We start from the raw sequence: 12,823 nt of genomic DNA on the forward strand, positions 1-12,823 counted from the left end.
ATTTACTGAGTGTCAAAGCATTAAGAGACTAACTATTTTTGGTGCATATACAGTACTGTACACAAGTATGAAATTTAAACTATATGGAATTATTTATGTAAACGTATAGAAGCAAAATTAAGTAGTTGTATTGCAGAAAACTGAAAAGTGTTGAAATGTAGATTGGGAACCCACAATGATTCATTGTGCATGAAATCTATAAAGACAATTACAGCTCCGATGGCACTACTGTCCTGCTGAATTCATTGTAGTGGTCTAGAGAACAGTGAAAACACTTTAGTACTGTAAGTGATAACTCAAACTTATCCTCCCCTTTCTCCTCACATCTCTTTTTTTCAAAATTATAGTTTTAGTTATGGCATTTATTTACTTGACCATATTTTACACAATCTCTGATAAATATTAATTAAATATCAATTACATTTAATTTGACAAGTTTAGGAATTCAGATGAATATATAGTAATATGTTATTATTCATTATTTTTTTACACCAAGCTACTTTTGTAATTAAACAGAGAGGATATTATTTTTTGTATTTATTTCTTATTGTGAACATTATGGTTTATGTCTAACTGTGGCTCACATCTGCCCTGTTTGAAATGAACTGCAGCTTTAGAGGGTAAAAATGCATCTTTAAAATCTGATTTACAACACAGACATCTGCATTCCTAAGAACACAAGACAGAGTGTGTGTTATATACAAGTAATCAAATAATATGCAGTTACAGACAGATTAATAATTATTAACAACAACAGTATTTATTATTATTAAATTGTTTAACTTCAGCACTCAAACCCCTTTTCTTTTTTTGTTTTGCCAGCTCAAAATGCCTGTAGTCTTTTGTTTATCTGCAAATTCAGCATGGGGTGTAGCTATAAATTCTTACTAGCAATTAATTTCAGAAGCAAAATTGTAGCCCTTAGAAATTAGCTGAACTGTTGGAGATTGTGTTTTTGAATCACAGTGTTTGAATGGCCCAATAGTATATCCTAATGGCAGTTAAGGATGCATGAGAATTCATTTTATGTTTAGGAATTCAAAATAAAGGTAGGAGATGGGACATGTTGGTTATTGCAAAAAGCGAAATATCGTTACTTGTTCCAGGAGGATGGGATTCAAATCCCTTGTAGTATAAAGATAAAATGCAGAGACAATTTCCCATTCGGACACGGTTGTGAGATACAATAGTTAGCAGACTGGTGTAGCTCCTGAATTTTCTGATCAGTAGGGAATAGAAGTCCTCTGAGAAAGCAGCAATATATTCCCTGCTGGTTGTGGAAATTCAGCGGTTGTCTGAGACAAAAAATATCAAGCGAGCACAGAAAATATGTGCAGGAAGGGTTTAATAACAAAGAACGAGGTCTGACTTAGTTTTATTTTGTTAAGGTTTTTTTAAAATATTAATTCATGGAAGACATCTATCCTTTGTAGCTATGTATAATTCCTATTGTTTTGTTTTAGGAAACAGAGCAAATATAAACCCCTGATAACAGTTACTTGGTTGTGTTAGTCAGAGGTTCTTTGGTTTTAATTCTAATACAAAAAGACAAAATGGCTTGAGTTTGACTTTGTTGTACAGCTTGGGTAAGTTAATTAGCTTCTTTGCTTAAACCTAGAAGCCAGCATTCATTGGCATTAAATTAGTTTTACCAATTTACTGTCTTCCATGTTGTGAATGCCTTAATTAAACTTTACTGTGGACGGTTACATTGCTTTAATTAAGTCATTTTTTTCCCTTTTTTTTACTGCTAACTGGTCCTATTTTGTATTTCAATCAAAAGTCAGTCTAATCTGGAAATTTAACTGAGGCCTTAAAACCCATAGTTTTTTTTTCAACAGATTATGTGGCCACAAAGCTCTGATACAAAAGTTGTTTTTAGTGCTCATAGCCCCCTACACCACAACTGGTAATTAGCAAGAGTTTATATTTTTTTCTTTCCTTATCAATGTTGATATGTTTGTACTGTATTTATTCATGTATATTAAACACGTGCACACTCAGACATACACAAATGATGTTCATCGTGCATCATATTTCTCATTCACAATGGTTTGTGTTTGTCAAAGTCTGAAAGGTTTAATCTCTAAGCTTGACACCTTGAACTGATAAGCATTGTCTTAAAAAAGAGAATGTGCTGGTTCTTTAAAGCCCCCCTTTCTTTCTCTCACCCTGTTCCATCTCTCTGTCTTGTCTCTCTCTCTCAGGCACACTCTCTCTCTTTGTCTCTCTCCACCCACTCCACCTGCTCAGTTCCCCTCAGTATGTGCAGGCAGTGCCCTGTCCGGTTCCAATTGGCTAGGAAGCCACCAATCTGGCGTCTGGATGGGCCAGAGGGACTACATATGCAAAGCTTTACTTCATATTAATGAGCTCCAATCGTGGCTTTAAGTCCTTGATTAGAAGAGTGCGAGAGCTTTTGGTCCCAACTGGCTGTGCCTATAGGCTTGTCACCAGGAGAACATTTCTGTTAATTGCACTGCTCTGTCAGGAAAAACTTTGATTTATAGAGGGGGTTTGCTCAAATTATGGTTGCAGAGCGCACATGGATTCGGTAGAACTTTGCCTGCCAGAGTGTTTTTCCCTGCACTCCGAAGAAGAGTAGGTACATTTTGATTTTTATTCTTCTCTTTGGAAATTATGCCTAATGTTTTACCTATAGACAGTTTTGTTTGTCTTAAATTCTTGCTGTTGCATGTGTACTTTTGTTTTCTGTGTTGTGTTGTGAGCTATATCTGTCTGTCTTGTTGTGTTGTTGACTGACAATGTGCTTCCCTGTAGTGTGTACTTACTGCTCAATACATAGCACAGCTACCTGTCAGGCAAAGTACTGAAACAGTAGCATTGCCTTGTACCTCTGGAAGAAAAAGTGAGCACATTCTTTTTACCATTTAAACCTCACAGATTTCTCTAAAAGGCAAATATTTTTTCAACTTAATTTATACTCTGTGTTTTATCTGTTATTAATTTTTATTGATACCATGTCCTTGAGATTTTTTTAAAAGAGAGAGCACTTAGAAAAAAAGGTATACTCCAATACCATAAAAAGCTTGCATTTCACAGACAAGCTGCTTACAGTGTGGCCTGGTTCAGCTATTAACAGTGCCACATATTTACATTATTGAGAGCTATGGGGTTATGGTGTATGTTGGTGGGGGGCAGGGGATGGGGGGGGGGGCAGGTGCTGAATCGAGCCAGCATAGTTCATATAGAGAAACTAGGTTTTCCAAAGGAAATGTATTTTGTTTTTGTCAGATTGATACAATTTCAAGCTTAATTACTTGTTTGATGCTTATTTTGTGTTTAATGGAAAAAAATCATAAACTTGTATACATTTTTTATCATAGGTGTCAGCCACTTGTAATTGTTTTCATTCAACAGCTGTATTTGCAGCATTAAGTGAATTGAAATAATAATCGCTTTTGTGCTCAAAGAATTGACAAATAAACCAACAAACAGCTAATATGGATAAGTCTGACTGACATTGCTGGGTGTGCTTGCAATTGCCTAGATGTTTGCAAACTGTCATGGGTTCATATAAACCTGATATCTTATAAACACACACTGGAAACATAACATTGGTCTCTCTTTAAGAAAGGAAACACCAGGACTATTAACCCCTGCCCTTAGTTACATTAAAACACTGATAAGACCATAAAAGTATTGTTCCACTCTTAGTCCATTTAGAGATTAGAAAGAAATAAAGTGTGCCGGAACTGCTGTGTTACAGGTATGCTGCCATAAAGTCCTACCAGCTTTATCCCAGTCTTTTAGACAGTTAGATTAAGGCAATTAACATTAGATATTGAGGTGCACTTGAAGCACTTTCAGAACTGTAAAATAAACACTAGCTTTAATGTGTAACTTTCAAAAACGTGATTGTATTCATTACTACATTATTCTAGCTTCTTAGTAGAATAACTGTCCTCTGTCTGACTTCTCATTCTTTAGGTCTTTAGGAATTAAAATGCTACATCTATGGATACACTTAAGATAACACCAGCATTGAAAAATAAATATGCATTTATAGAAAATGCATTGATTAATCTAATAAGTTCTGTTTTCCCATTTTCTTTTTTTTTATTAAGCTTTTTCTGATTTTACATTCTTATGGCTAATTTACATGTTTGGTCTTCATAAGCTTCTTGATGTATATGCTTTTATATTGAATTTGTGCCCATACCTTTTTTATGATATAAGATTTAATGTCTTCTCACTACTTCCTATTTTTGAAGTAAATCAATGTATAATAATTAGTGTTAAGTTCGATAATATATGGATATATTGGGATACATTGATATATGATATATACATTGAATAATAATGTAATTATTGCACTTCTTTCCTGAGATTTGTTTTTTTATGAAACTTTTATTGTTCACCACTTTATTCAGATTAGCACAAACATAAGAATTAACGTAGAATGGGGTTCATATGTTGAAAGCCATCCTGTATTTATGTACAAGTGTAAATTCATTTTTTAAGGTTGAGGTTTTCCATTTCAATAATTATATAAATAATTATGCAGACTTAATTTCTGTAATTTAGAACAAATGTGAGATAACATTAAAATGCACATTTTTGCTGAATTTTTACATTTTGTCACCAAGTTCAAATGATTTCAACAATGATTGCTACATTTACTGTAAAATGTTGATTTATTTTAATGTTAATTCTTAGTTTGCAATATTTATGATAAGATTATAATTACTGTTTTTGTTTAAATGCATGGAATATATAGAAACATTAAATATAAATATAGCCTTCAAAATTGAATTGCTGTACAAAAAAATATTTAACGTATGGTGGAAATAGCAGCAGTGTATTTTAGGGTTGTTATATTACTTTAAAATCATGTAAGTAACATGATAAATCCTTAATAATTGTTTTTTTTTCAGATTTTGTAAATTTTCTACAATATTATAAAATTTACCTACAACGTTTATTTCAAACAAAAATATCATTTGAAAGCATAAACATGTGGAGTCTGTCTGTCCAATCCAGAATATACTATTTTATTTAAAACTGCAGTGGAAAGAAGAAAAAATAGCTAAATAAAGGTAGAACAAACCTATTCCTCATTGTTGTGTTATAATCAATTATATAATCCAAATAGATAGGATCTATGTTTTGTTAGCGTATTGAAACACTTGGTGCTGTTTGAAAAAGATTCATCATTTTCAGCCCACAGATAATTCCCCTCTAATAATTAAACATTATTTCTCATGTCATGCCTCTGTAGCTCAGGAAAGGTCTTGATAGCCTTTCACTTAAACTTTTCCTGAAAAGAAAGTATCCATTTATTTTTTCCTTTGCTGGAGAGTGAGAATTAGCAAGTAAAGCATAATCGTCTGATTCAGTTCCTTCACTGCTAATAAAATCATTTGTTTAATAATAGTAATACCTCTTAAATTATGTTAAAATTAATCTACCTCATTTATAATGTTAAAATCTGTCTTCTCACACTTGCTGTCTTACGGTGCGTACACCTTAAATACTGTATTTTGACCGATGCATTTCCCTGTTGTAAAATGTCTAGCTCACTGCCTTCATCAGACTGCTGTCTGACTGTTCATTGTCTTTATTGCGTCCTGCTTATTTGAATGTGTGTTGCCACTTCCCCTTATTCCAAGGAGTCTGGAGCATTCCAAGGGTAATTAACCAGAGTTAAAAGCAAAAACCCTTGTGAGTAGCCAGTCATCCTGGTGGTAGGCTGTATTTTTCTCCTTTTGTTTAGGAGGTGCAATAACTACACTCCCCCCAACCGCTTTAAAAAAAATGACCTGGCTGTCAGTGTAAAAGATTTATATTTAATCTATTACCATTGGGTATTCACACATATATCTGATTTTAGGACAACTTTTTAAAAAAACAGTACAAAATAAATTGCCCAGATGAGATGTCTGTGCCTTAAATGAAGGAGCACATGCAGTAATTATGCCGTACCATATTGGAGTGGTGACAGAATTGGTACATGTGAAAGACTTGCTAATGTTTTATTCCTCACCTTTAAGTGAAATTAGATCTGCCTTCACTTTCTAACCTGCACTTCCTCCTCTATTGTTCAGAATTAAAGGAATGTTGTCTGTTTAAGGACAGTTCCTTAGGAATGTCAGAATAGTTAGGAAAACAAGTTGCAAGTAAGGAAAGTACAAATTAGGTTTTTAGTTACTGGAATAATTAGTAAATCACTTCAGTAAATTACATTCATATATATAACTCCAATGCAAGTACAGCTTGTTATACTATTAAGCCTTCTGTAGATACTACTAAGATTTAGTTTTGTTTTTTCTTTATTACATATATAAAAAACAGTGCAATATATAAGTACACTAATTTATTTGAACTGTTATTGGCATATTTTGGGGCTGCTCTCATACATAAAGTGGACTTGGCTTTTCTGGGAGTAATGTAGCACATTTTCCAAAACAAATTGGAGTAAAAGTACCAGAATGTATTCTGAAGCAGCAGTTAAAAGTTCAAATCTGTTTTGAATAACAAATTTAGAGGGTAACGTATTTACATTTCAGAAGTCTAAATTCTGAAGCTCTGGATTTGAGTGAGCAGGTTTATTACATCTAGCATTCAGGGTTTAGTATTGTGCCTAACTTTCACTTGGGGACACGCAGGCAGCCGGCAACAATAAAATGTTGATTTCCTCTGAAGAGAGCCCGTGTGAGGGAATGTGTGTTTGTGTGTGCGCCTGTGTGCCAGGGAGTTAAAGCTCTCCAGAGGAAATGTGTGATTACGCGAAGCTAAGTTTGTGCCGTTTTTATCTCTTTTACATCCACTGGCCTTGTATTAAATTGTCATTGTCCTGAAGCAGAGGGGAGAAATGAATTGCAGCTCTCGACGCCGAGTGACAGTGAAAAATTTAGCCTCTCTGTACCCAATCATACTTCATGTGTGCGTTTGATAGTGCGGGAATGACACAGGCACTCTCTCTGTGGCTTGACATTCTTCCCACTTGCATTCTTTCATGCTTCGAGCTCTTATCTAGCTAGAATTCTTTGGCTTTAAAACACCGGGATATTTTGGGACCCCCCCCCCCCCCACCACCACCACCACCCCCCTTCTCAGTGTGCAAACCAAGGATTCAACCACAGTAAAAAGTTTCTTGTTTTCTCTTTGCGAAGTGTAAAGATTTTTGTTATATAGGTTGATTAAAGAGTAAGATTAATATTTCATTTTGGGGAGGAAATAAGCAAAACATAATTTACTAGAATGGCTCATTTATCAAACTCAGACCTGGCTGAATTCTATATTCTGCATGTCATATTAAAATTGGACACAGAGTGTCTCTATATGGGTACAGTATGTAATAACACATAAAGGTCTGGAGCACAAAGGAATTCAATATCAGCGAAGGAAGGAGACGAAGTACTGTATATGTTTGAAAGTGAAATGTCAATAAGATTTAATTCTGTGTATTTAATCGGTTTATTTGGGATGTGAGTGCAGGAAGAAACCTATTTTAGGCATCATCACAAATAACTATTGCTTATACCAGGCAGCAAATTTTGTTCCATCTTCTTCAAATGTGTGATAAATCCATTTCACACAGTATCATAAGCATACAAATCAAATATATGCCATTGTACATAATGTATGTGAGATAGTAATGTTCTAGCTGAAAGAAAGCACATTTGTAGCCTTTACCTTTACCGTGTAAAACACAGACAAAATTTAAATAACTTTTTTTAAAACACAGCGACAATTATGATAGTAAAAAAAAATACTTCCTGAAGAGTGTATGAGCCAGGAAGCATTCGGTGCTACTCTCTATCCCTTGAATGACTTAAAGAGAGGGCAAATTAACATGCGCTGTGCCGAGGGGAAGAGCGGGTGTCACAGATGAGCCGATTTAGCTTTGCTTGACCACACAGCCTCTGCTTCAACGGCTGCCCAAGCTGTTGTGAGATGTGCACAGAGGTAAGGTGAACTGCTGTAAGGTCATACACTTCTCCGTCCCTCTCGGCAACAAGAAAAGAATTCTGGCTTTATCTGGTGACTGGTCGAAGGCAAGGAGGATTTTTCACAGAAAGCCACATACTTTGGCGACTTCCAAAAGTATCGACATTCAGTTTCTTGCTTCTTTGGTGGAGCGTCCTGCTTTTGTGTAATTAGAAGAAAATGACTAGTCTTTCTCCTCAACTGTTGCTAAGATTCCTGATATTTCCATATTTCCAGTTTTCATTCATTTTGTATTGAATACAAAAACCAACACCGTCATTAAAATACAATCTGAGGAATGGCGTCATCAGATGTAGCTTTTGAGTTTAAAAATTAAAATAGGTTATTTGCTGATAAGCTTACACTTGTAATTAATGTATTAATTATGTTAAAAGTCAGTATAGATTTAATATAAATGTTGAAATCTAAGATAACATGATTATTCATGTTTTTCTTTATTTTTGGTGCATTTCTCACATATTAATTGTACTATCACATGTGCTGTCATTATAATCACACAATCAAGCTTTCATTATTGAATTTAAACATACTGAAATAGTATTGCATAACCATTATGTTGACGGTCTGTTATATATTTATAAATCTAGATAATCTAACTTTTCTTATATTGGACATAGGGCGACTTTATGCCTATTGGAGAGCAAAAGTCTGACAATAACCAGTGTTTTATAATCTTTAGTTATCTTCTTCAAGAGAAATTGTGCAGCTCAAGTTAATTTTTTTTCTGTATCGCATTTTGTCTCTAACTTGCCCGTGTGACTGAAGCAATGCATTCCTGTAGAATTTAGTCACCCCAGGCTGTCACTGCCATGCAAGGTCCATCATATTAAATTAGACAGTCCATCTGCTGTGGTCCACACGTCTATTGTTGTACAGTGGCATGAAATTGCACCTGTCTCATTAATCACATCGGCATGGGAGAGGTTAAAAGGAGATCCACGATAACTAAATAAGAGTGCATGGAAACTTAGTACATGGTACTCCGAATTGATTCTTTACACTTTGTATGCACGATGGGCCCCACTTCATTCCTGTTTTTGCTAAATTAGCATAAGATGGGTGTCGAATTAGCATAGGTGTCGAAGACAGAGGAGTGGGGCCATAAAAGATAAAATGTTTTCTTCTTTGATGTATCTTCTGTTTTTCTAGGCTACTTATGTTTAACTCTTTTAAATGTGTACTTCTGTCATGGGTATTTCTTAAGACTTCTAGCAAACCTGAAGGTATAAACGCAGACTCTGTATGACTGTTAGTGAGACCAGCATAGAAGGAGCTGGTCGGCTTTAAAAAGAGAATGGTGCAGACTAACCGGCCGGTAACTGCCCTTTTGCGGAGCCTCTGTTTTGCATTAGTAAGAATGACACCTGTCTAATCAATCAAGGGTCTGTGACTTCACAGATGGAACAGCAACACTTGACTGAATCGTTCAGCTTTGTACACACATGCGGTCTACCTCTCTCTCACACACACAAGCACACCAGTGCTTGTACACAGGCACAGACGTGCAGTCACCTAGCTTTATGCTTTTCTTTGTCCCGTCTGATAATCCCTAGCAAAGATCACTCTGTGCTATCCACTCTGACAGAGGCTTGAAATGGTCTCAGGTAGTACTCTGGGTTAATGCTTTCCCTATTTACATCATGGCACTAATGTGGTCTTTTTCTTTTTAGCCATTTGGCCTCATACTTTTCTTTTCACTTTTTATGTATTAAACTGGTCATACAGGTTTTTCTTCCTTTATTGTAGTCATTGCTTTTGTTGTAATCATGTCTTTTTGAAGTCTTCAGTATTTTGTGCCTGTTTTAAAACTTACATATTACTTTGGCAAAGATATCTAATTTACTTATTCTGTGAAAGGTAGGTTCTAGCTAAGCCTGTAATAATCAATTGTGTAATCAAATGTTATTTAACGTCATACTGCATGCTTTAGAAGAAGCTGTCTTTACTTTGTATATTTATGAAGGTTTTTCTTGTTAATGCATCAAGAGCATAGAATACGGATTTCTATCTGCTCCTTACCAAGCACGAAATTTAACTATGCATTGTATTCAGATTTGTACTGTAAAAAAAGCAAAAATGTATGTTCTGGAACTATATATGATATATGACATACACACATTATAGCTGTAAAATGTATTTTTTATTCAGCCCTGTTACAAGCAGGAGTCCCTAAGCCTCGCATTAGTGAGAGTTGTGGGTTTAAGAACTATTTTTATGGTTAAATAAAAACATAAATTTTCCAGATCATGGTTTTCATGAGAGAAAGAACCTTTATTGTCATGAGGTTGAGAAGCCTGTAACTTTGACTTGCTTTATTGGTATTTTTCTTAAATGCAAAGCTCTGGAGCTTGAGGCCCATCTTCAGCTATGGTCTTGGTAGCTGATGTTGCTACAGTCCTGCGTTTTGATCCCTGCAGACTTGCTTGTTAAGCTCCAGGGCCAGGCTGTCTCATTCCAGTGCCTGTCTCTGGCATCTGCTGAGACATATACCTTCCTTTATCTATTTCTTAATGGCATTTCTGTGCCAGTGGATGTCCATAAACAGGTTAGTATTTATATATACACTTTGTGTATGATTCATATCTATTAAGCCTATAAATAAAAAATAAGTAAAATATTTCCTGTAACCTAATCTTTTATACAATCAAGGCTTATTATAATCAATAAGAATCTATAATTTCTGTAGTAGCATATTTATTTTACACTTTGTCATGTCACTACTTTCCATTTGTATATTGAGCGGGCGTTAAGAACTCTTTTTTTATACAAGTTATGATGATGATAATGATGACAATGCTTGTTTTTGCTTTAAGTGCTCAGTCTTGATAAATAGTTTTAACAGGAGCTATAAGTTTATTTGTTCTGCCCATTTTATTGTGTTTTTCCTTCTGGTAGAAATCAGGGTAAAATTCTCTCAGCCCGACCAAACAAAAATGAAAATTGCACCGCAGTTTAATTTGAGGTGAAGTCAGAATTGCACCTCAGTTTTTTCAGAACTGTTGCTTCATCCTAGACATTCCCATATCCCCCTCTTCCCCCCTGCCTGGTAGTTTTATTGCCTTCCTTTCTCTTCATTTTCCTTCTCAGCTTTGTTGTCTAGTTAATGGAGGCACTTCAGTAAACCATGAAAAGTGATACAAAGCGATACACAAAAGTCTTTATTTTTGTTTGTTTCAAAACGTACAATGGTACAATAAGGATTAAAAGCTATATACAGTATACATGTATTATATTACAGTTTGTAAGGTCAGAAATTGTATTTAAAGTAAAATATTTTGGCACCTTTTGTTTCAAATGTTGGGTCTATAAATTCTAGGAATTTATGGCACAATATTGTCCTCAATGTGCATGCTGCATTTGTATTCAAATCATCATCTTTATATCCAGGTGATGTTAATAATTATTTGAAGGAGAATGCCATTTTGTCAACAGTTTGAACACTTTAGGTTATAAAGAAATGTTGTTGAATTTAGATGCAACAATATTGCTTAAGTGCTTTTGTTTTTACGCGTAATACCATTGCCATATCACCAATTCCACTTACAGTGTAAAACCTATCAGACAATCTGGTGACACTATCACAGAACTGTAGAAAAGAACATGATTGAATTGCCTGATTCGTGAATAAAAGAAGAATAACCAGTTAAAATATACTGTAGAATGGAAAAATGTAAAAGCTGACTAATAAAATACTAGGCTAAGATTTCAATGATTATTATTCAAAGTTTGTAATTGTAATAACATTTTATTTAATTATAATTTTAGGATTTCAGTTTAAATATATGTTATTATGTATTTTCATAATATATTTATTATGAAAAGTGTGTTAACAAAGAAAAAGAAAAAAAAAGTGTGTTTTCTGTGTCGATTGGGAAATAAATAAGGACCAGGAAAATGAATCATAATCACACTAACTATGCATCATGAATAAGTCCTTCACTGTAAATGATCATCTGGAAGTAGTATTGATTATCCCAACTAAACTAGTGACAAAATATAAATTCAAATATAATGATTTTTACCACTACACTAATTTTCTAATACTGGATTTTATATTTTAACCTAAGAAACATAGACAAAAAATATTATGGCAATTTGCAAAATAAATCAAACACGTGTAATGTATTTATCAGTATGACATGAATCTGATCACACCTGATATCTATCAGTTGCGTGGCAAAAGCTAGAGGACTTTTGCAGTTGTGTATAAAAGCAGCCAGAGGTCCATTATCTGATAGACCGGGAAGAGCAATGGAATAAAGCGTCAGTATTGTGAAGTGACTGCACCATTCATATACTGTCTGATAAGCCCGAAGGAGAGCAAGGGCTTTTGAATTTCTGATAGGGTTATGAATATAAACAAATAAAAGAATGAACATTTCACCTGGCACCACGCTTATCGTTTCACAAAGAAAATTCCAGCAAAGGTAAACTTTCTTTAAGCTTTTGTTTCAGGCTGCGAATTACGCAGTTGTGCTCCTTGAGGCATTCATGAAAATGTTCAGGTTTGCTCTAATATCTGTTTAACAGATTGACGGCTTGATAAAACTTTTAAAAGAACAATAACTTGTTCTTAGTGTTTTTTTCATGTTCTTGTGTGATTTTAATTGTAAAGTGGTCTTGCAAAATGTCCTGTTGATAAGCTATTTCAAAAGCTTCTGCTCTCTGGAAACCTCTTAATGAAAACTTTAGCCTGAGGTGTGGTAAGGCAAAAACAATAGTACACTATACAGCTTGTGCAGATATACAATTTGTATGTTTGTTTCCTTTTACAAAACTGTTTGTTTTACCCTGATTTCTAAATTCGCTCTTTCACATGCTCACCTGTTATTTTGAATTTAAAGACGGA

General features: G+C 34.5%; 1 protein-coding gene across 9 annotated transcripts in view; it reads left to right on the forward strand.

Annotated features, from left to right (window-relative positions):
• The window catches only part of esrrga (estrogen-related receptor gamma a), a 253,288-nt gene that overhangs the window by 147,932 nt on the left and 92,533 nt on the right, over window positions 1–12,823 (forward strand). Inside the window, exon 1 of one of the 9 annotated variants that reach the window (XM_088624750.1) lies at window positions 2,386–2,601. The exons of 7 other annotated variants lie outside the window; for them this stretch is intronic. In XM_088624750.1, coding sequence (XP_088480876.1) covers window positions 2,546–2,601 — 56 coding nt within the window. In that variant the 5' untranslated portion in view covers window positions 2,386–2,545. Of the gene's footprint in view, window positions 1–2,385; window positions 2,606–12,823 lie in introns of those variants that run through there. One more of the 9 variants, XM_088624753.1, reaches the window with a different exon arrangement.

The sequence above is a fragment of the Lepisosteus platostomus genome, chromosome 3, assembly GCF_059453375.1.
Source record: "Lepisosteus platostomus isolate fLepPlt1 chromosome 3, fLepPlt1.hap1, whole genome shotgun sequence".
Classification (NCBI taxonomy): Eukaryota; Metazoa; Chordata; class Actinopteri; order Semionotiformes; family Lepisosteidae; genus Lepisosteus; species Lepisosteus platostomus.